This window comes from Suricata suricatta, chromosome 7, assembly GCF_006229205.1.
Source record: "Suricata suricatta isolate VVHF042 chromosome 7, meerkat_22Aug2017_6uvM2_HiC, whole genome shotgun sequence".
NCBI classification, from domain to species: Eukaryota; Metazoa; Chordata; class Mammalia; order Carnivora; family Herpestidae; genus Suricata; species Suricata suricatta.
Genome location: NC_043706.1, coordinates 49,952,999 through 49,978,391, shown reverse-complemented (window position 1 = coordinate 49,978,391; position 25,393 = coordinate 49,952,999). Strand labels below are relative to the sequence as shown.

Below are 25,393 nucleotides of genomic sequence, written 5' to 3'. Positions count from 1 at the left end.
ATACAAAGTTTCTCTCTGAAATAATCTGTAGACTTTTATATTACATAAATGTGTATTTTCACATTTCCCAAATAGCTTACAAAGTACCATCAAAAGTTTCCCATTAGACCTCCTCCAACATCTAAGATATATAAGAGGAAGACAATATAGCTTTTTTACATATAAACCAAATGACCAACAAAGCCTTAAAATATATTAAGCTCTTATCCCCTATTACTGCTCAAATAGGGGTTCATATCATCTCCACTATGTTACTAGGCATCTGTACAATAGATCTTTTGCTAAATATACTAACATACCAAATCTAAAATATTGCATCTCTTAAAAAATGATGCAGGATTTTAGAAATAAGAATGTGACACCTATATGACCCATCCAACCAGAGACTTCATGATGCCTTTCTTTATGGAGAGTAGTGTCTTGCTTCCCAAAACAATGCCAGCAGTAGTTTACTTCTGTAATTTGCAACCAAAAGAGTTTTAGCTAGACTAGTCATTCGAGACTCATTTAAAATTATTTTTTAAATTTGAAATACTTCAAAATATCATCCTGGAAATATATGAATTTCTTTTTATTATGCAAAAAATATATATTTTCTTATTACTAAGGATACTCCAATCAAATGAACATTTTCTTGCACATACTATACTCAAGAGGCATCTCTATTACTTATACGATTATTTATCAAAATATCACAGATTTTGTCCTACGTATGCTCACCTGCTCAGAAAAGAAGTCGCTACTATCTTCCAGGTATTTACTGAAAGGGTTAGGTTCATAGACTTCCTCTTCTTTTTTCAGTAATATTTTGGATTTTACAGGTACTGGGCGAATGACTCCAGGCTTAGTCTTCATGAATGTCAAATAAAATTTTAAAAAATAAAGAAATAAATACCATTAAAATGAATGAATATGTGTATTGTTAAGTCATTCAAATGTTATCACAAAAAAGTATGAGTTTTTAAATTTTAAAATGATTTTATGAATACATAAAGCAGCCTCGATATCAAATGATTTTAACTAATATAACTTTAAAGTTAACCAGTACAGCAATGAACTCATAAAGATCTATTGTGATGATGTTCAAAATGCAAAAACCTTTCTCATTTATCTAGACAAATGTGTTCCTCTTCCTAACTAGTGCATTCAGTCAATAAATATTTCATCTGACAAATATTTATGGAGAATGTCCTTCCATAAAAATTCTGCTAAGGAGAGATGAATTTGGCACAGTCTCCCAAGCCTTTAACTATTTTTCTGGAAACTATCTCCCATGCCCCAACATGCACAGACCTGGGCCCCTGGAAACCATATTCATTTTATGTATAAAGAAACAAGGGATGGCCCTCAGAGCTAAAAGCCTGGGGAGATGGAACCTGATTTTGTTTTCGAAGAATGTGGAAAAGGATTACAGACCGCTCTGTAATTTCATGGGTAGGTTGAAATTATAATATGTTAATTTTGGAGCTAAGGGAAAACCTTAATCTGCCATAAAAAGCAGATCAGATGAGATTAAGAAAGAGAGCAAAGTGCATGGATTCTAGACCGAAGAGACAGTAGGGGGCTTTTCAGAACTGAATTCTAAAATATTCCCAGGGCCCAGCTGAATTTCTTGTCCTGAGTCTCCCTGAGACTTTCCTTTTTTAACACAAGATTTTCTACTTTTTAAAACTCCAATTTACTTCTGTAACTTGCAACCAAAAGAGTTTTAGCTAGACTAGTCATTCAAGACTCATAAACTTGTACCCAATGTCAGTTTGATGAGAGAGACAGAGAAATCTACTTCAGGACAATTTCAGAATGATGTTTCACAAACACCAAAATCTTGTTACACTATAAAATGTCACAAAGTGATTGATAAATTTACAGAAACATCCCAAATAACAATTCAGTACAAAATTGTGACACTTTCTCTGGTTAAACATTTTGCCATAATCATTCTTCTCAATACCATTTCCTTTTTGAAAACAGTAAATTAGCTCTTTTCAATCAATGCTGATGTTCACAACTTAAGCCTTAGGGGATGACATCTATCTCTATGCTCTATAAACTACCTGATATATTTTGAGGTTTGAATAAATGCCACTCTGCAATACTTTTTCAATCGATATTTTCCCAGTTGCCTTTCATATTTATGTCAACCAGGGAAGTACAGAGTAAGAAATGTCTCTATCTTCCCCAGGCTAAGAAATACTTCCCACTTAAGAAACTCTGATTTCTCTCAAGAGGGGAAGAATGAGCAAGTAACATCCAATTATGAACAAGTTGCACAGTGGAGTCTATGTATGAGAGCAATATCCCTGCAGTAAACTCAGCATAAGAACAAAGCCTTAGCAGCTACTCATTTCTACAACCGCCTATAATGAGGGAGATGCCTGGTATTTGGGTCATAATCCAGATGTCCAGATTTCCTGTCTCCCTTTTTCACTTGACTTCCAGTTTCATTTACCCTTCTGTCTCCTACTTTACCTTCTCCTGCTCTTCTGCTCCTTTGTGAGGTAGGAAATCAATGCAACAACGCTAGTACTCAGGGCCTACCAGGTTCTAAAACTGACATGGGGCTTTAGGAGCTAAGCTTGGTGGCAATATGCAAAAAGATGAAGGCAGAGAGGAGAAACCTCACCAAGTTCACTTGATGTGCTAATATTCCTCTGCCAGAGGAATTGCTAGCAGGCTGATGATTTGGGTTATCCTAGCCTGGAGACGTTTACTCAGATCTTCTCTCTTGGGATCATCAACATCCAGGGTGAGACCAAAGAAGAGACTCTTCCAGATACCAAATAGCTTCAGTATCAGAACCAGTTACCTATATTTCATATATCTTTCTGTACCAGCCTTTATGCTTCCTTAGTTCCTATGAATTTCCTGAACTTGATGGTTGTCTAATAATTTGACAATAGTTCTTTCCCTATTTCCTGTACTCTATTGGATGCTCCACATGTTCTTTTCTTGGACTCTGTGTCTTGGAGGCTTGGTCTACCTGAAGTCTGAGTCTTCCTCATTCTAGTTTGCCTACTTGGCCTTAGTAGAGTTGTCCTGATTCTACGCTGTATTTATCGACCTCTTTTCTAAGTCCTTATTTTTCTTCTGCATCTTAACTTGTGTCACTCAGTAGTATTTTATAGACATGGAAGCCAACTCTAAGCATAAGAAGACTAGACATATTTTGCCTTTGATATTGTTCACATTTCCCATTCTATAAACTTTAACCATATCCTTCACACCCAATGATCAGTATTTGGTCAGTATGGTCAAACTGGAAATTGAACACTGGTGGCCCAATTCTGAACCTCATGCACTATCCATAAATCATAGTACATAGATAAGTCATGTTCACAGCAGCCTCTGCACCATGCTCATACCTTTTCACATGCTTCAAAATCAACATCAAAATCCTTGAAGACTCATTGCAGGTAATGACAACATCATTCTCTCATATATCCAGATTCTATATTTTACCTATATGTGATCAGTTTCTATATTCAGTATTTAGATATATTATCTCATCAATGCCCTACAAACAACCCTGTGAGAGACTTAGAAAAAATAAGTTACATGCCAAAGTCATGCAGTTAATATGTGAAGAAATCAAGATTTAAATCCAGGTCAGATCTAATCATCAAACCCATGATTTCAATGATTCCTATGCCTACTGTAAGACAGAAAGATGGAGAAACAGCAGAGACAGAAACTTAAAATCATTTTAAAATACCCATCTCTATAATTTCTTCTGTCCAATCAATAACAAAGTTCTAATATTTAAACATTTTTGATTCCTTTTAAATTCATTTCTTCTGTTTTATTTCTACCATCCATTGCCACATTCCTGATTTTGGCCACAGTTACTTCATTTAATGTCATTTTACCTTTCTTTTCACAAGTCTTACTAAGTCTGGTTTTTCGTTCCTTAAAAACGGCATATAAAAAAGTTCCTGCCAAAAGAGCCTTCCTAAAATTCTGTAGAATATGATGTTTTCCTATTTGATATACATATCCATACATCCTCCCAACAGCTACACACACACACACACACACACACACACACACACACACACACACACACACCATATTCCATTTCCTAAAAGACTCTGTAGTTTGGATGGCCAAGACATAAAATCTGTACTGATGCCTCTCTCTGGACTTGGTTAAAAATACACTCACAGAAAATGGCATGATATTGCAGGGAGGAACGCATCAAGCTTATAGACTTTAATTTTCGCAATAGTGTTCAGAGACTGTCTGACCTTGAAAAAGCTGTTCAACCTGTCTGGACCTTCCACTAAAGGAGTACAATCACCCATGAGTAGGTCCTTTAATAATGAGCAATGGCACATTTATTATTTACATTCCTGTCCTCTTGTCATCATACCACATAGAGTTTCTACATAAGTCTTGTCTTTGCATATGCAAATCCATCACTCAAGTGTCTCACTCTTTATAGATGCCTTTTAGAACCTATATAAAATAGCCTAAGTAAAGCAACCAGTGCTGTTGCTGGTACAGGTAAGGCTCTCTTGGAATATTAGTTTACTTCCTCTCTGCACTTAGGCTCTGTTGGTTCCTCAATATCAAATGCTTATGTGATCTGCATTTGTTGAAGACTAAATTGCAACACAAAGTAAACTAATGGATCTATCCAAATAAGATGTCTGCTAGCAACATGCCACTCGAAATGGGGTATGTAGACCAGCAGCATCTGTGTCATTTGAGAACGTGCTAGAAGTGCCAGATCTCAGGCCCTACTCCAGACCTACTGAATCATAATCCACATTTTAACAAAATCCCTAGACGATTCATGTGCCCTCAACTAGAACTCATTCCATCAAAATGTTGTTCAGCCCACCTAAAGATAGATCCTCCTTGGTCTGCCATCCAAGAAACATCTGTTTTGCCTTGAGCTTTTGCCTCTAGTCTAAAAGAAAGGCTTTAGAGGAGAATGTCTTTTATTGATTTCTAATCCACATTGCATCCTTGCATATAGCCACCTGATATCTTTAGACTTCAAGCAGACTTTTGTTCTCTAAATCTGGCAAATCTAGTTGGTTAAGTTTGTATCCAAATGAAAACAAAGGAAATTACATTAATTAAGTTGGAAGAGTCTGCTAAGGTGGGCTACTATAAGAGTGTCATTGCCAGCAACTAAACTAGCCCAAGGTGTCCCTTTTTTTCATTTTTCTCCGCAATAGAATCCAAAGATCCAGCAACACTCATGATTAATAGACACAAATGTTATTCTTATGATGCCAGGTAAAACAACTAAAAACAGGCAATTACTCTCATAGTTAACAAAAAAAGGTACAGAAAGAATCATGAGAAGTTAATGTAAATGTCAAATTTCAATCCTTTATGATGAACCTACTGAGAACTGATCACCACTGGATGTAAGACATTTTTGAAGTGCCTCAAAGACAAAAAACAAAACAATTTAAAAAAACACATTGTTTTGGATCTCTGAAGCACACATCTATCAGATGTTCTCTGGAGCCATTTTGCCAATCGCAACCTAATCTATGACAGGAACTATAGTGTGTATAACTTTTGTTCTCATAGGGCCGACAACTCAGTTGAGTAAGCCACCAAATAATCACACTATGAGTCAAGTCATGTCATTTGATTCCTCTCAGAGCTCTCTAATACCTCACTTTCTTACTTAGAATGAAAGCCAAAACCCTTGTCATGCCTGTAAGGTAATACCTATCAGGTGCTCTATGACCTAATCTTTCCTCTGCCCCAATAACCTCCCTCTTCCCAATCTTACCTGCTCTTACTATCGCCCTCACATCCCCACCGCTCTCCCCACTCTGGCACAGGCGCTATGATACTCTCTCCCCGGGGAGATTGCACTTGGGCTCTTCACTTTTTCCAGAACTCTTTTCTCCCTGGAATGCCAATTTCCCCTTGCCTCCCTAATTTTTTTTCCCATAGAACTTATGGCAACCTGATATTTGTTTATGTGTTTATTGTTTTGGTTTCTTTGCTAGAATGTAAGCTTTGTGAGGCCAGAGATGGTTGTCTTGTTCACTGTTGTATCTCCAACACCTAACTGTGCCTGGAACCTAAAAGGAGCTAAATCATCACTTGAAGAATGAACATATTAATTGACTGGCAGAAAGAGCCCAGGATGCTGGCTGTTATCCAATATGGAGGCCTCAAGGGGTGATGACTGTCAGTTTGGGGTCTCCCATTACTTCTCCAGGATTGACTTTCTGATTTCAGTATAACCCAGGAAGAAAGAACTCCTCAGGATAGAAGATCAATATGGTCTTTCACCAACAGAGGGCCAGAAGAAGGGAAATGGGTTGATGACTTCCACCATCAGAGGTGAGAGCAGAAGCTGAAGTTTCCATCTCTGATGGATATAAGAAGTCAAAGTGAGAGATCACTTCTTTAGGGACTTTACAAGATTTTTAACTTCTCCAGAAAAAAAATTGTTTTGGTTCCTTCTGTCTGCTTATCGCAATATCAATAAAAAGTTTTAATACCAAAAGAAAATGATGTCTTTTTTGGAGAATTTGAGGGTGGGATAGAACTAAGGAGATCACATTTAAACCCCCTGCTAATTCTGAGGGAGAAAAAGTCCAAGAGTGTGTAGAGTTCCTGGGGCCTGGTGAAAGGTTTTGATGGTCCATGGGACACTGGTCTGAGCCTGCTGTTAATTTGTCTTTATAACTCATCAAGCATACACTTATGCTGGAACACTGCTACTCCAGGGCACTGTGAAAATAAACACTGTTTCTGTCCTTTGGAACTTAAAATCATAATTCTAGGACAACAAGTTGGTACTGCCTCTGGCTGGAGACCAAAGTTGAAAAATTAACTGCCAGCATTGACCTGGAGAATCCATTATTAATATTTTAAAATCATGGCTTCTTAGAGCAACCTCAGTCTTAAATTAGTAACTTCAACTAGTGGACTGTTTTTAATTGATTTTGATGACTGCAAAAGCCCTGCAGTAGTATAATGAGGGAAGAAAAGAAATAAAGAACAGAGTCTCCATTCTTATGGGTTAATTTTTATCTTTTGGAAAAAATAAAATGTATAATAAAAAGCAAGAACTTAATAAAATACAGCATATAGTAAACTCTGTGAGCTTGGCTAGAAATTCTACTAATTTGAATTGAAATGAATTGAAATGAATTGAAATTGAATTTGAAATGAATTGAAAGAGCTAGTGAAAGTACCACAGTGTTTCTTTTACCCATTTGCTTCAGTCTTGTTTTTAATCCCCAGTGTTTTATACATATACATAATTTTAGAATTTCTTTTGGCAATAAGCTCATAGAAATTCAAAAACAGTCAAGACTGTTGACAAAAGAAATATTCTCTAAATTATTTAGCTGATTCACTCATTCAATTAATAAATTTTGATTAGCTTTCATTCTTTTAAGATAAATAATATTTTATGCTTGAAACAAAACACTTAAGCCTTTTTCCCCCCTCGAATAAATATGTCATACTTCAAAACACAGAGCAAAGTACAGAGCAAACTTTCCATGACTGAGTGAAAAAGACAGATTTTTAGAGCATCCATTAGCTATGGGACTGTTGACACACAACTGTAGATATGTAGACTTCGGGGTTTTTCTTTCATCAGAATAATGGAATAACAATTCCTGCCGATTGCAAGAATCTAAAGGTATCTAATAATCTAATGTGTGACAGAACTTGGTAAAGAAAAAGAAACACCATAAAATAAATCTGAAAGGGAAAATCTTTCCTCTTCCTATTTTTGCATTTATAATACAAAGTATTGATACTAAATGATCTATGCTATCCAGCAAAGTACCTACCTAAAATGTTTTTTAAAAAGTAAAAATAAATATACAGAGGACTCCAATTATTATAAATCACATCCTTTAGCTCCAGAAACATTTGATGGAATGCGTACAAAACAGATTGGTTGGATTGAAATATTCCAGTGATTGAAGAAAAGACAACAGGATGACTCAAAACTTAGGAGGCGTAGATGATAAATGCTGTAGCACTTAAGTGTGTTGTGTCAAGGAAAACTGGTCAAGGACAGACCTCCTTTCAGTTTGAAGAAGACATCGGCTGTACACAAAGCTTTTGGGGCTGCATTTCCTGAACAACAGCAACCTCAAGGGCCCTCAGAACAATGACTCATGCACCGCTAAAGCAGGACACATCAGCTGGCATTCAGAAGTAGGAACAAAGTATCTGAAAGCTTAAGCGCTCTTCTTTATAGTGTTCCAGTAAGCAGCATTTTGCTTTTACCTGTATATAGCCATGTGGCTTATTTTTTAAATCTTTGTTATGTACTCTCTAGATTCAGTATTCATCTTGGGCAACAAAGAACATTTTGCAATGCAATTACATATCAAAAGCAACAGCCAAATGTCTTCTAAACCAGGTTACCCTACCTACCACCAAGGAAGACCAGTGCTTACCCATCTTGGAGAACTGAAGCTATTTTCTCATCCAGAGAAAAAGTCCCACCAGCCTCTGCTAATATGGTGAGGACTCCGCTCAGGAATCAGGAAAGCTTTGCAAGGGTACATCCTATATCCTAGATCCCTCCCTTCCTTTTGCTCCTGCTATTAGGGTAGGAGTAGTCTACTTACAGGTGTGAAATACCCACATCCAAATTGACCCAACCCAGTCTCCTCTTCTTTCATAAATGATCACATCTTTGCAGGCTATGGGAAAATTCTAGCACAGGACCCACACTGGAGGTGCCGAGTGAAGCTTATACTTCTGTGGAGGCCAAATTTCCCAACTCCTTCACCAACTTCTGCTTATTCTTTTTTAATGATCTAAAATTAATAATGATTTGATTGAAAGTAACCCAGAACAAAAATGGCCACTATCGCCATGATGTTGGACAATCCATTTAAACTCTGTGGGCCTCTGTTTCTTTATGTGTAAAAGTATTATCTCAGAGATAATACTTCAGAGATCATGTGTGCAATAAATAATTCCTCTCATAGGTACAAGGCTACATTAGCAACGACACATATTATGATGTATGAGCCTTGCAATCTGCCTATGGGTTGACAGAGTAGTTATTCCAACCTTCCATTTCATAGATGGGTGTTTCCAGTGCCCTCATCTCTAAGCTCCCTGTGAAGCTATTTAACAGAAGAAGAGAAACTAAGACACAGTCAGTGAACTGTTTTCAAATGGACACCCAAACTATTCCATTCTCCTGAGCCCAATACTCAATAGTTTGGCTTCCAGAGTAAACAATAGAAATATCTTAAGAATAAGGGTCATCATTATATTTCTATTTTTCTTTCAAATGTTGAATTGTCACAACTGTAACGTAAACAAACAAATAGGTTTGTTAAAGGAAACAAATAGCCAGGTTAAAAGAAAAGAGTATGAAAAATTTTCATATCCTGAAAATGCCAAGTTTCAAAAGCAAATTTTATGTTTATGTGCTACACACACACGTATTTTACAAAAATCCAATGTATAACATCAAATTACCTATTATAAGGCACCTCTCTGTGTAATTCTATAAATAAGTGCACATATATGTGTGTGAATGTGTGTGTGTGGATAGTTTTGTTCTCAAAGACATTCTCAATTACTAAAATTATTTGGAAGTTAATCCTAAAGAGGGTTTGAGATGGCAAATATTGGAAATTCATTCATAAAAATGAAAAGTTATAATTTCATGCATATATTACTCAAGAGCAAAAATATCACAAATCCCTAAAGAAGCGAATATCATATAACATTCCTTGCATACAATTATTTTCATTTTATTCCATCCCCAAGTAACAAGTACAGGGTTAATAACATGAAATAGAAGTCAAAGTGATTAAATTGAGTGATTATATCAATCTAGATGTTCTTTTTTGTGTGTGATAAGCTTGCTTGATAATAATCCCTTCACAAACCGACCTATATCTCAAGGGAATTTGGGGATTAAAACTTAATTTAAAACTTGGTTAAGAAATTCCTTGAACTCTTTAGAGAAAGAGTCTAAAGCAAATGCAAAGAAATTATCATTAAAGTCAGTCAAAGCAGCGCTTTATATTTTTTTCCCGAAGGAACACAAACTTAGAATTCACAGAATTACTTTCTTAGGCAAGACATGGTTTATTTATTACATTAACAATGAGTTGTTTTTATGTGTCTCTTTTTATGAAGTTATTATTTATATTTGCCTCTTTGTAATCGTTTCTTAAAATATTAAGTCAAGAACTGACGTGTGTGTGTGTGTGTGTGTGTGTGTGTGTGTATTGATTTTCACTCATTACTCTCAGGAAACAAGTATAACATTATTTTAAATATTAAAATAGCTGTAGTATTTCCATATCTAAACTGGGAAACCATTCAACTTTATTATGTTATTTCAATGCTTGTTTCCATGGCAACTCCTTCACATCACTCTGTTAGTAATCATAGACTCACAGTGCTAGAAGGGTTTGGAAAGTAGGTAATAGAATGCTCTCATTGCTCACGTAGGAAACTGAGGACTAGATTTTCAGATTTGTGACTTATCCAGTAGCTAGTGTCAGAGCAGGAATGAAACATGGTTCTTCTGGTCCCCATTCTAGCATTCTTTCACATGCACTATACTGCCAGCCACTATTCTAAAGGAATGGACATTATTTACACACACACACACACACACACACACACACACACACTTACATACACATGCAAACACCCCGTATATTCACCATGTATAAACACCAACATACTCAAGCAGTTTGTTTAATCAGGCTATTATAAGAGTCAAACCATATTTTTTATGGTTTTTCAGTATTACAAATGAAAGTAATATCATTTTGGCATAATCATGACAAGATGGCATGTTGGCTATGGATGTAGGACCCAAAAACATTGCTTAAAAAGGGGAAAAATCGGTATTAAACAATGATTTTGTCTTCTCAGTATCTCAAACTGCTTTATTAGAAATTTTTCTAATTATACTGAAGGTACCTATTGTTCAGGAATTTATAATTATAAACAATAAAAATTAAAAGATATAAAGAAAATCTTTAATTATATCTAGTCAACTTATTTCACGGTTTCAATTTGCTAACCACTCTAAGGATAGAAAATACAAAACACTATGATGAAAAGTATTTCTATATGTACTCAAATTTTCATCTATAAATAACAGATTCTAGAATTTAGATCTGTGCTAACATAGTAGCCAGTAGCCTCTTGTTAAGCCAATGAAATGTGGTTCTCCAAATTGAGATGTGCTGTAAATGTGAAATACATAGCATATTTCAAGACTTAGTCCCGAAAAAGGAATATAAAATATCTCAAGTTTATCCTGATTATATGTTGAGATAGTATTTGCCTATCATTAAATAAGATACATTACTGAAATAAATCTGGCATGTGTTTTATTTTTTACTTTTTTAATGTGGCTACAAGAAAATTTTAAATTACATTTGTGGCTTGCATCTGTGGTTCACATAATATTTCTCCTGCTCATTACTGATCTACACCATTCACATGCTAACCTTCCTGTCTGAAATATCCCATTTCTCATTTCTTCAAGTCTAGAACGTGCCCTACAGTATCAAGCATGACCTGTCCTTGAATGCATTTTGCCTTTGTCCTACCAGGAAGAAAGCACTCTCCCTCTCTAAACTACAATAGCATCTTCCTTCTGCCCCCACCCATTTTATTCTAACCTCACTACTAAGATGCAAGTTCCTGGCAAATAAGGTCTATGTAATTATTTTTCTTAAAATATTTATTTATTATTGAGACGGAGAGAAACAGAGCATGAGGAGGGGAGGGGCAGAGAGGGAGAGGGAAACACAGAATCTGAAGCAGGCCCTGGGCTCGTGCTCACAGCTGGAACCTGCCAACTGTTAGATCATGACCTGAGCCGAAGTCAGAGGCTTAACTGACTGAGCCACCAGGCGCCCCTAGGTATGGTTTTGTTAGACAAATAAACAAATAGATGCAGCAAATTTATTAGCAGACCAATCTGGACTTTCTCAGACCAATCTAGCTTGAGAGATCAGAATTTTTGAAAGTAGGTCCATGACTTAATAAAAGCATACATACCAGCTGACTCTCAGATGCTGCAGAGGATGGAGAGGACAGGTTTGCCTGCAAAATTAGAAGCATTAGTCAACTTCGTAATTTCACAAAATATCCACATTTTTAAGTATTTTGAAGTTATTTTATTGTTAAAGAACACATGCCCATTGTAGAATTTTGAAGAGAATAAGGTAAAAGGAAATGTATCATTATGCCACCAAAAAATGATTTGAACATTTTTTTGTACATTGTCATATAATATTTTTCCTATGCGTTTTTATGCAGCTCATATAATAGTGAGCATGATGATTTATGTGTTGCTTCTCTCTAACATCTTAACATATGCACTATCACAAGACATCAAAAATTCTTCAAGATGACATAATATTTCAGCTTCTGTATATATTCCACATTTTGCTTAAACATACTAGCATTGTTGTATATTTATATTTGTTTATAGGAAATCAACACAAATAATGGACTTTCACTTAAAGTATCTTCATATACAAAGGAAATCATAACAAAGTTTCCATGATCTGGAAAAGAAAATAAGCTGGTTTTTTAAATTGTTTTCAATTAAACGAGAGGCTAATGTTGTTTCTTCAGCCTTGGTTCCTGAATTTTACTCCATCTGGATTTAGTTTCCTTCTTACTGAAGTAAATGCTATGGCAGTTCTTTCAGAACTTATTGCCTTGGACTTTGTCTGTAAATGTTTTCATTTTGTTGTCATTCTTCAATGAGAGTTCTACTAGACATAGAATTTTAGGTTAATATTTATTATCTCTCAGCATTTTGAAGGCAGTATCCCACTAGCTCTGGCTTCTGTCACTGTCAGTCGAAATGTCATAACTTTGGTGGATCATCTGTCTTTACATTTGGTTAGTGTTTAAGATGTCCCTTCGTGACATCCTGTAATTTCATTATCATGTATCTGAGGGTGGATTTCTTTTTATGTATCTGTTTTGGGATTTGGGGTAGTTCTTCATTTTGAATATGCATATCTTTCTTCAATTCTGGAAAATCTTTCATGAATACCTCTTTGAATATTGCTTTCCTCACATTATATCTTTGTCTGTATGAAGCTTCTAATAAATATATATTTTGTCTTCTCAATCCGTCTTCCATTTCTATAAAACTTCTTTCCATATTTTTTATCCCTTTATCCTGCATTTGTAATGTTTTCTGCATTCGAATTTGATAGTTAACTAATTTCTTTTCAATTGTGTATTAACAGATTCAACATGACAGAGAGAGAGGGGGGGGGGAGACAGAATCTTAAGCAGGCTCCACACTAAGCACAGAGTCCAATGTGGGGCTCAATCCCATGACCCTGGGATCACGACCTGAGCCAAAATCAAGAGTTGGACACTCGACTGACTGAGCCACGCAGGTGTCCCAGATGAATATTTTTAATAATTATATTTTATCAAGCATTTCAGCATTTAAGTAAGAGGCTGAGCCTCCACCAATAGTTTTCAACTGTGATGGAAAACAGCATACCAATGCTTAATTATAAGTACACTTGGCTGACATACAATAAAGTTGTGTTCCTAAAATATTTCTATTCGTTTTGAAATTGCAAATGTTTTCAAGGTGTGTTAGAGGTGTGTCAATATTGTTTTCACTCTCTGAGATATGAATGATAACTAAAAACTGAGGACTCAGTGGTTCTTATGGTATTGCCAAGTATAGAGAAGTATGAATCACCAAACATAATGACAAGGCACCTGCAGCCCTTTTCACACTGTGCCCAGCATTGTTTGTTTTCCGCTTTTTGACTCATGTCTTTCTTCTCAAGGACTATCGCTGTTTGCTCCCATTCATGGCTACTCCGTGGCAGCGGGGTTTCTTGGCTAAAGGCTCCCCATCTCTAATTTCTGGGGACCCGGTTAGTGTACCCTGAGGTTTATGGCTACTCTGTGCTGCAGAAAATTACCTTTAGAATGTCCACCGCATTCAGTTCACCTAGGGTTTTGCTTTTAACTTCATAATATAAGTAATAATGATTTTCTCTAAAGTCTTACTTTTTCCCTTCAGTTAACTTTTCATTCTTGCAATTGTGAGAGAATAATCTATGGATTTCCTAAGTTAAATTAATAGCTTCTATGAAATATGGTAAATTAAATGCGGTTATCTTGACTAAAACACAACATAGCTAACTTTTCATCTCAATAAATATAGGAACAAAGAGATTACATACTAAAAAAACAGTTACTACTACATTACTAACATTTAGTAATCTGTTGTGCTAAATAATACCAAATGATGATAGGGAAAAAATAAAATCCTCAAGAAAAACATTAATTGAATTAGGGAAAAGCCCAAATATCTTTGTATTCAATCTCCATAAGTCTCTCAAATTTCATCACTGGGAATTATAATGTTACAATTAGATGCTTTAGACATCCCCATTCCATTTTTATCTAATACAATGGGTTTCATATTACTTTTATGAGAAACTATTCCCAGAGAAGGGATAGAATTAAATGTAAACCTCAGGGTGGAGTAAATATTTATAAAGCCACTACAGATCCTTTGCTGAAGAAAAAGAATATTGGCTTATGTGTATAATAAATACAACCAGATTCTTTCAACAAACCCAATCATGTCACGCCCTTTGAGAAGCCTTGCTTTGCTTTCCTAATAGAGGCAAGCAGTGTTTATTAAATGCTGAAGCTATAACTATGTTATTCATACTAATATTAACAATTATTGTCCAAAAAAGTGAGAAAAGACTGTCTGGTGAGCGGGGATTGGAGCAGTGAGGGTGGGAAAAGGCTAGTCTATCAGAATCACTGCTCACGGGTCCACTGAATGAAGCAATTCGACGTACCTAAAACTAAACTTGAAGTTGTATTGGAACAATACTAAAGATTTTAGTTATTCATGTCTGTTCACATTAATACTAACTGTGAGAAACAGCATACTGTGGAGTGTAAGAATGGCTATTGTGTGAAAAAAAATCCTATAATCTATTCTATGGCCCTTAACATGATTTTAATCATAAAAGGAAAGGAAAGTGTAAGAAAGGAAGGTCCATCTTAGCCAATATATCATCATTTTAAGAACTGAGAAACCAACAGAGCAGTCAAAAAAATGTGAAAGTCAAATTTTCTTAACCTCAAAGAAAATATATTAAAGAGCTAGATTATATGGAAAGCAAAAGAGTTAAAGACAAAGCAAAGAAAGGAGAATTTGAAATCTACTGAAAAATAAATTCCTACACAAAACCACCACTGTGCTGAGCCAACTTTGGAGAAATCATTTTGTTTTTCCAAAGACTTGATATTGGGTCCAGGTAGAACAATGAAGCTCCTTTGTCATTATTTAGACTACTTTTCTTCAGTGCAGCTTTCCCCCATTCATGTACATGTCCTTTTGGCTGGTACCACACTAGCTCCCTCTTGGGAGACTAGAACAAGATCAAGTGGTTCCAGATGCTTGTGCCTTTTGCATTCTACATTTCTGCTTTTGGCTTGGTTTTTTGGGTTGTTTTTGTTCTTGTTTTTCCCTTTCAGCAGCCACATCCCTCCCACCTGAATATAACAACCAGTTTAATATCACTAAAATGTCTTTCTTCCACCTTTCCTCTGTCGACTAATTGTCCTGCATTTCCTTTTCTCATGGCTCAAAGAACCGTATGTAACTAGGGATAATGTGTTAACTAAATTACATTACTTCTCCCGGACAAGACTACTTTACACGTAGGTAGAAAGACAAATCTTAAAATATTAATGGAGCACTTAATAATCACTGAGTACTGAGATTGGTATTGAGGAAATACGATAAAATGATACAAAACTGTCTTTCCCTTAACCTCATGAGTGTTCCTATTATTTGTACATAAGTCACTATGTATGTGAAAGAATGAACCCAGTGGTAAGAATGTTAGGCACCAAGCCCATAGAGATATGAGGCATCATATCTTTCTTGCTTCATTGCTTATTCTATCTATAGACAGTATGCTGTATGACTATCTCATTAGAAACCATTTTATAAGTTAGTAATATATTCCTAGAAGACCTAAATTAAAAAGTACATTTGAAAGTGTTTAAAAAGTTTGAGTCTTTATGCTAAGGAATGATGACTCCATCTTATTGTGAACATAATCAGTAGGCAGGATTAGTGGGCACAGTGAACAGGGGCAGCCATTGTTTATATGTGCAAATGAGCAGATAAAAGATCACATCAGGGGAAGTTTGACTGAAATATGGCACCTTCACGTTTGGTAAAGTCTAAAATGATAATGAGAAGGATGCAGGACATAAAGTGTGTCTCATTAAATCTTTTCTCTTCCTCCTCACTTAGCAGAACCCAGATAATTATCTTCAATTCCTTTTTCATCCCCTTTCACATAAGCAAACATTAGAAATATTTCTGAACAATGAAAAAAGAAATAAATGAGAACTATCAGAAGGGTATATTTTTCTTGCTTCAAGTGTTCACAATTCTTCCTGTAACTCATCAAATCTTTGGTTACATCCTACGGAAGCAGATCTCGATCAAGGGCTGGGTTGAAGTGGGCTAGACTGGAGTCTCCTCTTACCTTAAGGTCTATGACTACCTCAGGCATGCAGTGCCTCTGAAACATTCCTGTGTAATGGTATTTCCAAACATAGCAACAAGGGAGTATGTGAGCTGGCTAAATTGGAGACCATGACCTTCATTTGAATATCTGTGTATATAGTCAGGAATATTCTTAATAAAGTTTGACACATTTTTTAATATATTGTGATATTTTTAAAGCAATATGCTTCCATTATTATGACATTTTTTCTGTCCCTCAAGCTCATTAAAATGGGATCTTACCTGTTTACCATATAATATTCAATAGACCGGTCTCTGTTATTTCTCTGGTTCTTAAAAGTAACCCATGAAATGTAAAGAATTGATAAAATAAATTTTTATCTATAAGATATGAATCCAACTGAGGAGGTTTTTTTTTTGATAAACTAGTAATAGGTCTAATACTTGCCTTATTTTCTGAGTTTGTTCTTAATTAGGAAAGCATACTGTGATTTTGAATTACATGAATGAAATAATTTATACTGGTAGTAGTTAATAAAAAATAAATATTTACTAAGACAAGTGTAGTGCAAAAGCAAAACGGACATTCCCCTCCAAAGATAATGTGAAAACAGAATAAAATAGAAAATCCAATAGAAAATTCATTCTGTTACATATAGAGAAAGAGATTCTTTAAAAGCATCATGAAAAACAGTAACTCAAATACTATCAGATAAACTATGAGTTAATTTATATGAGAGTTATTTAAAACATTAGAAATATAGTAAACATCATTTTAGATATTGCCACTAAATATGAATTTATTCAAAGTTTAGACTGAAGGTTACTGAACATGAATAATTTAGACTCAAAACATAAATACTAATGGATAAAATATTTAAGGAAAACACACTATTCCCATATCCTCTGTACTTCTCACACAAATATTATTGGCAAGGGCTTTGACCTGAGGGAGACCTAGGTCGGGTTTTGCCTACTCTGATTTCTAAGACTTGGTTTTCACCTTTGTAATATGAAGATCTTGAAATAATAATACCTCCCTCATAACAGACTGGTATAAGGTTAAGTGAAATACTTAAACTTCATTTGCAAGGTAAGATCTCAAAACAATCGAGTGTAGTACTGGTGATAAATTAATATAACCAAAGTTGCAATTGACCTGTGGAGATCACTGCTACTCAACATGTTGTTAGCCTAGCTTAAATTCCATTACACGTAAGGGGCGCCTGGGTGGCTCAGTCGGTTAAGCCTCCGACTTCGGCTCAGGTCAGATCTCACGTCCGTGGGTTCAAACCCCGCATCAGGCTCTGTGCTGACAGCTAGCTCAGAGCCTGGAGCCTGCTTCCGGTTCTGTGTTTCCTTCTCTCTCTCTGCCCCTCCCCCTCTCATGCTCTGTCTCTCTCTGTATCAAAAATAAATAAAACATTAAAAAAATTAAAAAAAATAAAATAAATAAATAAAAATAAATTCCATTACACTTAAGAAAACTTCAATTAAATTACTTTAAAATAACTTGCAATTCAACTATACCATGAATTGAAGAAAACTTTGACTTTAATTAGACTGAACTGATGGCACTTTTTCTGCATCTAGCTCATCCTAGAACGGAGACTATGTGAAATGTAACAATATGTGCAATAAAGAATAATAAGAAGAAACTAATTGATTTGCATTTTCTTTTCTTTTGTTTTGTTTTTTAATGGAAAAAAGGCAGCCTTTCACCAAAGGCCCCTGAAAGAGGAATTAGTCATACAAATTCTCATTATTTAATAAGGCCATTTTAATCTCCCCAGGAAAACTGGAAATCCAATAGATATGTGAATACATTGAAAACTAGCAACTTCGTAAGTCTGCTTTCACATCAGTCAGTTCTACGGCCAGCTCTTCTCTAATTTCTACTAGGAAGTATCTTGCTCATTTACTAATGTAATTGTTTACAGTCTCCCTCATTATAAGTTACAGAAATGAGGACCTTATTATTGGGTTGCTCTCTCACTCCAGGGACTCCTCAGTGAGTACTAGGACATAGTAGACACTCAGTAAGTATTTGGTGAATCAATGAGCAAAAGTGGAATACTGAATAATAGAGCCAGACAATTCTGACTACATTTTCTACTAGTTATGAGTCATGGATTATATACTGTACTTTTAGAGAGCCCCAGAGATCAGGATTTTGAGCAGTTTATTCTGATTTAACCTTAAGGACATCCTGAAGCATCACAGAACTTTAGTTCTTGGCTTGAATTTAAGTCTTCTCTTTTTTTCCTCTGTGGTGTGGGAGTTGGAAAACTGTGATTCCTGTTTTTGAATTGATTCTAAGAATTTCTACAAAGTCAAGGACACACCAAGTCCCAGCAGTTATTTACTGTGAAGATGCCTAGTTTCTTCAATGTTTGAAGAGAGACAGTGAGATTCCCATGAAAAGACCTCTCAGATTTGCTTTTGAGTTTCCATGGGAGAGAAAGAGAAAAAAAAATAGTAAAAGATTAATTAATTAGTTGAATCAAAGCTATTCAAGTCAAATTTAAGGTGAGGCATCTTGCAGCTCAGCCAATATGAACATTAGAATTTCTAGAAGAAAAAAGTTATGTCATTCTTCTTTTAAAATTGGAACATACTGTATTTAAAATTGATTGTTCACCTAAGACCAACAACACTTAGAGCTGGAATTTCATTTTTGTTCTCTTCAAAATAAATGTAACAGCCAGCACTTACTAAATGTAATAACTGCAGCCAAATATTTACAAGTGTGATTTCCTTATGATTTTTGTACCAAAGAACTGAGTTTTATATTCCGTTGTAAAATTATCCTGTATTGTCTTCCAAAAGACACAGACATATTTGAGGTGTCACAAAGAACAATTCAAATGTCACATTGTAAGAGAAAGTAAAAAACAAAGCTTCTCACTCAAAAAACCAAATTTAACCAAAGCCAGGAATCTTATCTGAATCAGAGTTCATATTTGTTCTAGTCTACATTCAATCTATTTGATGATTCAGTGTTAACTTTAGTGACTCAGATGCTCTCGCAAAGTTTGGGGCAAATGTTAACCTATTTTAATTAATTCTGGCAACTGACTGAAGAATAATTTGAAATAAATTCTAACTATGGAGATTGAAGCAGCCCCTCCAACTTTGATTCCAACTGTTATCCAATTCACCATCCCCACTGTAAATGAGTCTCAATCGGAGGCACTTTGGTGACAGGTAGGAGTAGGTGAGAAAGGGAGATGAGAGAGCAAAACATTCCAGCTATTTTTTTCTTGGGTCTGGCTCTTATAACATGGTATGAGTCACAAAAAGTATTGAAACGTCTTCAGAGACTTTTCTTTCCTTGCACTCAACTTTAGAATTGAGGAACTCTGCTAAATCATGGCGCTTCTACTCTTCCCAAGATAGGGAGGAAGAACAGAAAGGGGGAGGCAAAGATGAAGGGAAAAGCAAAGGAAAGTAAGAGGAAGAAAGGGAAGAACTATTATTTATTCCTGTATGTCAGGAATACATTAAGGGCTTTTCATATATTAGCCAATATAAATCTTACATCAGGCAACTATTAGTTTCTCAATTTTATAGATGAAAAAACAAAGGCATAGAAAAGTTAAGTGATTTCCCAGGATCAGTTAGCAAACAGCCATGCAGTAATTTAAACTTGGGTACTGCCTACCAGATGCCTCAACTCTTTTAAGTGTTACTCCAAATGGCTTCCAATAAAAACAAAACATAAGTGTGAAATCTTCTAAGAAAATTCTCTAAGCAATGTTTCTATCCATACTTTCTAAACATCATTTCCTGAGTAGGATAAAATTCAGTTATTTCATTCAACTTATTATTTTCCTTAGGGAGACCTAAATAAAGACAGAAATACAGAAATTGGAAAGAAGATATGTCACAAAATATATAACCAATAACTATTTATTTTTTGATGATCATGATGATGAAAAAAGCATATTAGAAAATATAAGGCATAACCTAAAAGAAATAATTTATTGGTTTGTTTTAAACTAAAAATTAAACACTTACTTAGTAGACAGTCTTGTTTCTGTTGAATGTATTTGATCAGAAGCAGAAGTGGGCCTCATGATGGATTATGAGGTGAATAAAGAGAAGAAATGGACTGAGCCTACATGTGTATGCCTAAGGCATTCAGAACCAGCTCCACGCAATTAATTGAATCAGGTGTGTGAGGTTGTATCTACCCATCTATTAATCAATGTTTGCTCATAACTAGAAATTGGTTTATTTGACAATAATTTAAATGCAAGAAAGCAACAAATGAGTCAAAATCAACTAAACTGGCAATCCCATTGGAAATAGACAAAACTTAATGTTTGGAGTATTTGTGTTGGCTCTTTTATAATAACCACAGTAAACCATTACAAAAATGAAAATGTCATCTAAGCTTTGATAATTAGAAAGACAGCAAGCATGTGTTGGAGTTCTGCTTTATTTAGCCAAACAAATCAAACTAGACCTCACTTAAGATAGAATTTATTCAATAAAGTTACCTGACATAACCTGATTTTCCACATCTGGGCTGATCACACCATCCTATCCCTTGCCACTTATGAAGAAATCAACTAATTCAATTTTAATGACCGTATAATTGAGTTCCCTCCAAAGCATACACATGTAGCCATTAAGAAAACAGGATGTATCATTATGAAGGGACTTACATATTTGGTTTCTCGACCAGCTGCTCTCGGAAGAGTTGTAGGCATCTGTAAAAAAAATAAACATAATTACACTACTGAAGCAGCCACAAAAATACCAAAAGATTCAACTTCTGGGATAAGTGTCCACCTTTTGTCACTGCTAAGATTTTTGAAACATTCTTCTCTCTTTTCTATACAAACCCCCTGTACCTTTGAAAATCATTTCATTAAACTATGTCACTTCATTATTCGTTTCATTGCCATTACCTATAAGCTTGCTGGCAAATTTTCCCTTATGTATTGCTGACATCCATTCATGGATCATAATGGCCCCTTCATGTGATTTTTGCCATTTTTAAAATGCACACAGAAGTCTCTATCCCTCTTGCTTCTTTTGAGCTCAACTCCAAAGGTATTCTCATCCATTCCATTTCACTCATCCACTCTCAGGGCCATTCCTAGACTTTGCCTTCACAAATAAAATGGGAAATCTGTGAAATTTCAATTTTTAGCATCCTACCCTGAGAACTCTAGCTCCCACTCACCATCCTCACTTCTCAAATGTCTCCAGTGAAACAATTCTTGAGCCTCATTGAGACTTTGAAATTAAGGAGGTTTACCAGTTCTGGGTGTTATTACCTCTTAGTTTACATGTATTTCATATTCTCAGTTGTTTTAACACCTTAATTTCTCTTGCTTCCCTCTCTCCTTGTAACAAACTTGCCTTAAAAAAAAAAATCAAAGAAAAGAAAACAACAATCCTGGATGGATTTTATTATCCATTTTCTCTCAACTTGAGAAGCAAAAGACTTTATCATCCTTTTTCTCTAAACATGAAAAGTGCTCAAAGACGATTTCCACGTCAAAGAATGGTGGCTCAAGAACTCAAAGAATCCTTCCAAAACAGACAACAAATAGTTGGGTAAAATATTTAAAACAATATTGACATATTATTTAATAAAAATATCAATGAACTAATAAGAGAATAAAGAATTTGGGAGCAAGATCAGGAGAAGATGGGAATCCAAAGGATGACTCAAGCATTTGAGCCCAGCTTTTGACCTGGGGATGTTTGCAAATAATGATGAGTTGCTTGAGAAGCTGATCCAAACTTCTGACAATCTCAGAGGTGTAAGGAAATAAATGTCAGAATCCACAACCCACCAAAACCAGATCGAGTCCCAGGAGTAAGACTTATCTAGAAGACCTCACATGGTCTTCAGCCTGGCCTCAAATCATTGGAAATAATTGTTTATAAAAAAAAATCTCTCTCTCTCTCTCTGTAAAATAAATAAAAACATTAAAAAAAAGTTTAAGTTAAGTTTCCTTCTTTGATGTCTGGTGTCTAACAGAAGCAAAGAAATGGCTGTCCACAATAAGATAATATGAGCCCTCAAATAATTTCTTTAAATCAACTTCCAAGTAGTATATCCAACACACAATCAGATTCAGATATACAAACAGGTAAGACAATGTGAGAATGGGCAAAAGTAATGAACAACCAAAAACACCCACGGAGAAGCCAGAAATTTGTTTTCGTAGAGTCAGACCGAAAACAACCATACTTAACCATGCTTCCTTTGAGATAAATGTTAAGCTTGCAGATTTTTACAAGGAACTAGAGACTATAAAAAGTGATATAACTTATTTGAAGAAAGAACAAAATGTGCTGAGGCAGGAGCATGCCTGGCTCATTCGAGGCACAGCAAGGAATCAGGCAGGACTGGAGTGTCGGGAGGAAAGCGGGCAGGGGAGGAGCTGATGGAAGGGTCTGGAAACTAGATCATAGAAGCCCTTCCAAGAGCTTGTAAGCATTCTGGTTTATAGCTACAGGAAATGTGTAGGCCCTGCTGGTTTTAAGCCGAGGGGGGCCATAATCTGACTTATGCTTTAAAAGGCTCTCTCTCTTTGATGTTTTCAGAATGAATTATAGTGAGGCAAGGGTCTATGGGGAAAAACTATTGCACTATCCAGCAAAACATAATGATGGCTCGGCAGTACAGAAGTTATGAAATAATCACATCCTACATGTATTTTAAATCGATAGCAACAGGGTTTCTAATAGAGATGTGGAATATGAGAGAAAGAGAAGACTAAAACTTGACACCAAAGTTTGTGGCCTTGAACAAATGAAAGATTAGAATTCTGTAGATAGACATGGGTAGGCAGGATACGCAATAGTTGGTTTTTTAATTTTTTTAATATTTTTTTGAGAGAGAGAGAAAAAGAGCACAAGCAAAGGAGAAGCAGACAGAGAGGGGGAGACACAGAATCTGTAGCAGGCTCCAGGCTCTGAGCTGTCAGTATAGAGCCTGAGAAAGGGCTCAAACCCACAAACTGTGAGATCATGATCTGAACTGAAGTCAAATGCTTAACCGACTGAGCCACCCAAACGCCCCTGGAATAGTTTTTGTGAGAAGAAATATAGACCTAAAATTTCAGATATTGATTAGAAATCTAAATGGAAATGGAGAATGGGTCTCTGGGAGCTGGAGTTTGGGAGATAATCCTGGACTAGAGATATACAGTTGAGAGCTGTCAGCACACAGTGGGTCTTCAGAACACTGAAGAATGAATGTAGAAAGAAAGGAGAAGCCCAAGGATGGAGTCCTGGAGCACTCCAGCATTAGTAGTTTGGGGAAGAAGAGGAAGAATCCACAAAGGAACCTAAAAATAGACTGATGAGTGATATAGGACAAAAGCTGAGAGAGCAGGGTGTCCTAGAAGGCACTAGAGGAATGTGTAGAGGGAGTATCAACTGTCTCACGAATTCTGTGGGTATGCCAGCCCAACCAGGCTGAGTTTATAGTAATGGGAACCAGGGAAAAGAGGTTTGGGCAGCACAGTGGGGGCAAAGCCTGAATGGAAGAGATTTATGAGGGAATGAGAGAAGAATTAAAAGTAGAACGCACAAAGGTTTTCAATTTTTTCAAACTCTTCCCCATCATATGATTGCTTTTTAATCCCAGTTACTAATCTTAAACCTTTCTTCACTGAAAGGTATTAGTCATTAAATAACTAAAACTATGAGTTATCAAATTCTTCATTTTCCCCACCAGCCACCTACAAATAGGCTTTGCATCTGTACCTGACATGTCCTCTGTTTTGTGTCCTGTTAACAGTAGTGGGCATTTCCAGCTTTTTTAATTTGAAGTTTATTTTTATTTATTCTGGGAGAGAAAGAGAGCAAGCAGAGGAGGGGCGGAGAGAAGGAGACTGAATCCTAAGCAGGCTCTGCACTATCAGCACAGAGCTGGAAGTGAGGCTGGAACTCATGAGATCATGACCTGAGGGGAGATCAAGAATGGGATGCTTAACCTACAAGCCATCCAGGTGCCCCTCCAGCTTTTTATCAAAGGGCGTTTATTTGAATTAGGCTGCAGGTTCCATGTCCTACTGAGGACTTTTTATCCTTCAGGATCTCTCTCCCTTTCTTTTGCATAACCATTGCCTCCCCTCTAGTGCATCTACCCCACTAGCATGCCAATTTGCTCTTGCCATTTTCAGCTTTAAAAAGCAAACCAAAAGTTCTTCTTTGACCCGCCCCCCTCCCGGACCCAATCTTCTTCCTCCTTTCACAGCCCACATTTCAAACTGGTTATTTTTGTCTGTGTGCTTGTTTTACACACTGTGCTTCTGTTTTCTCACCTCACAACGTTTTCCAACATCAGAGATGAGGAGAGCAGAAGGGTAAAGTGAAGGAGTAAAATGTGAGAGTGGTGAAAAGAAGTATCTGTGAGGATAATATCAAGATGGTCCTTCAGGCTGGATGGGGATACGGGAACAGTTAGGCATAGGTTTGGTCAACTGGGCAGCTCCCGACGTCTTCCTCAGGGATAACAATGGGAACAGCTATTTGAAAGGGAGTCAGGACCATTATAAGCAAAGATGCAGGGGGCAAAGACGAGGGACACTGTCACCAGGGTGGTGAGAGCATGGCATGAGAGAAATGGTTGACTTAGAGATTTTTACAGCCCGAGACACATATTCTTTCTGTTCATCAAAGAACAGAAACAAAAGGCAAAACTCAACAGAATTGGTAAATCTTAGGCACCAGATTTTAGTATCTGGCACCTCAGCCATCAGGAATATTTGCAGCCAAGCTAGCTGATAGTGCTCAGAGAACTTTGAGTTTCCACTGAAAAATAGTTAGACATCTGAAAAATGGAAATACTCTAGGAGAAAACAATCATTCAGTCATTCCTCTTCTAGGTTGTTACCCAAGAGA

At 36.1% G+C, this 25,393-nt stretch overlaps 1 protein-coding gene across 1 annotated transcript in view; it reads right to left on the bottom strand.

The window, feature by feature from the left end:
* Positions 1-368: 368 nt before the first annotated feature.
* The window catches only part of MLIP (muscular LMNA interacting protein), a 208,884-nt gene continuing 183,859 nt past the window's right edge, over positions 369-25,393 (bottom strand). Inside the window, exons 9-12 of the mRNA XM_029945578.1 lie at positions 21,187-21,231; positions 12,010-12,054; positions 721-849; positions 369-455 (exon numbers count right to left, since the gene is read on the bottom strand). Coding sequence (XP_029801438.1) covers positions 450-455; positions 721-849; positions 12,010-12,054; positions 21,187-21,231 — 225 coding nt within the window. The 3' untranslated portion in view covers positions 369-449. The remainder of the gene's footprint in view (positions 456-720; positions 850-12,009; positions 12,055-21,186; positions 21,232-25,393) is intronic.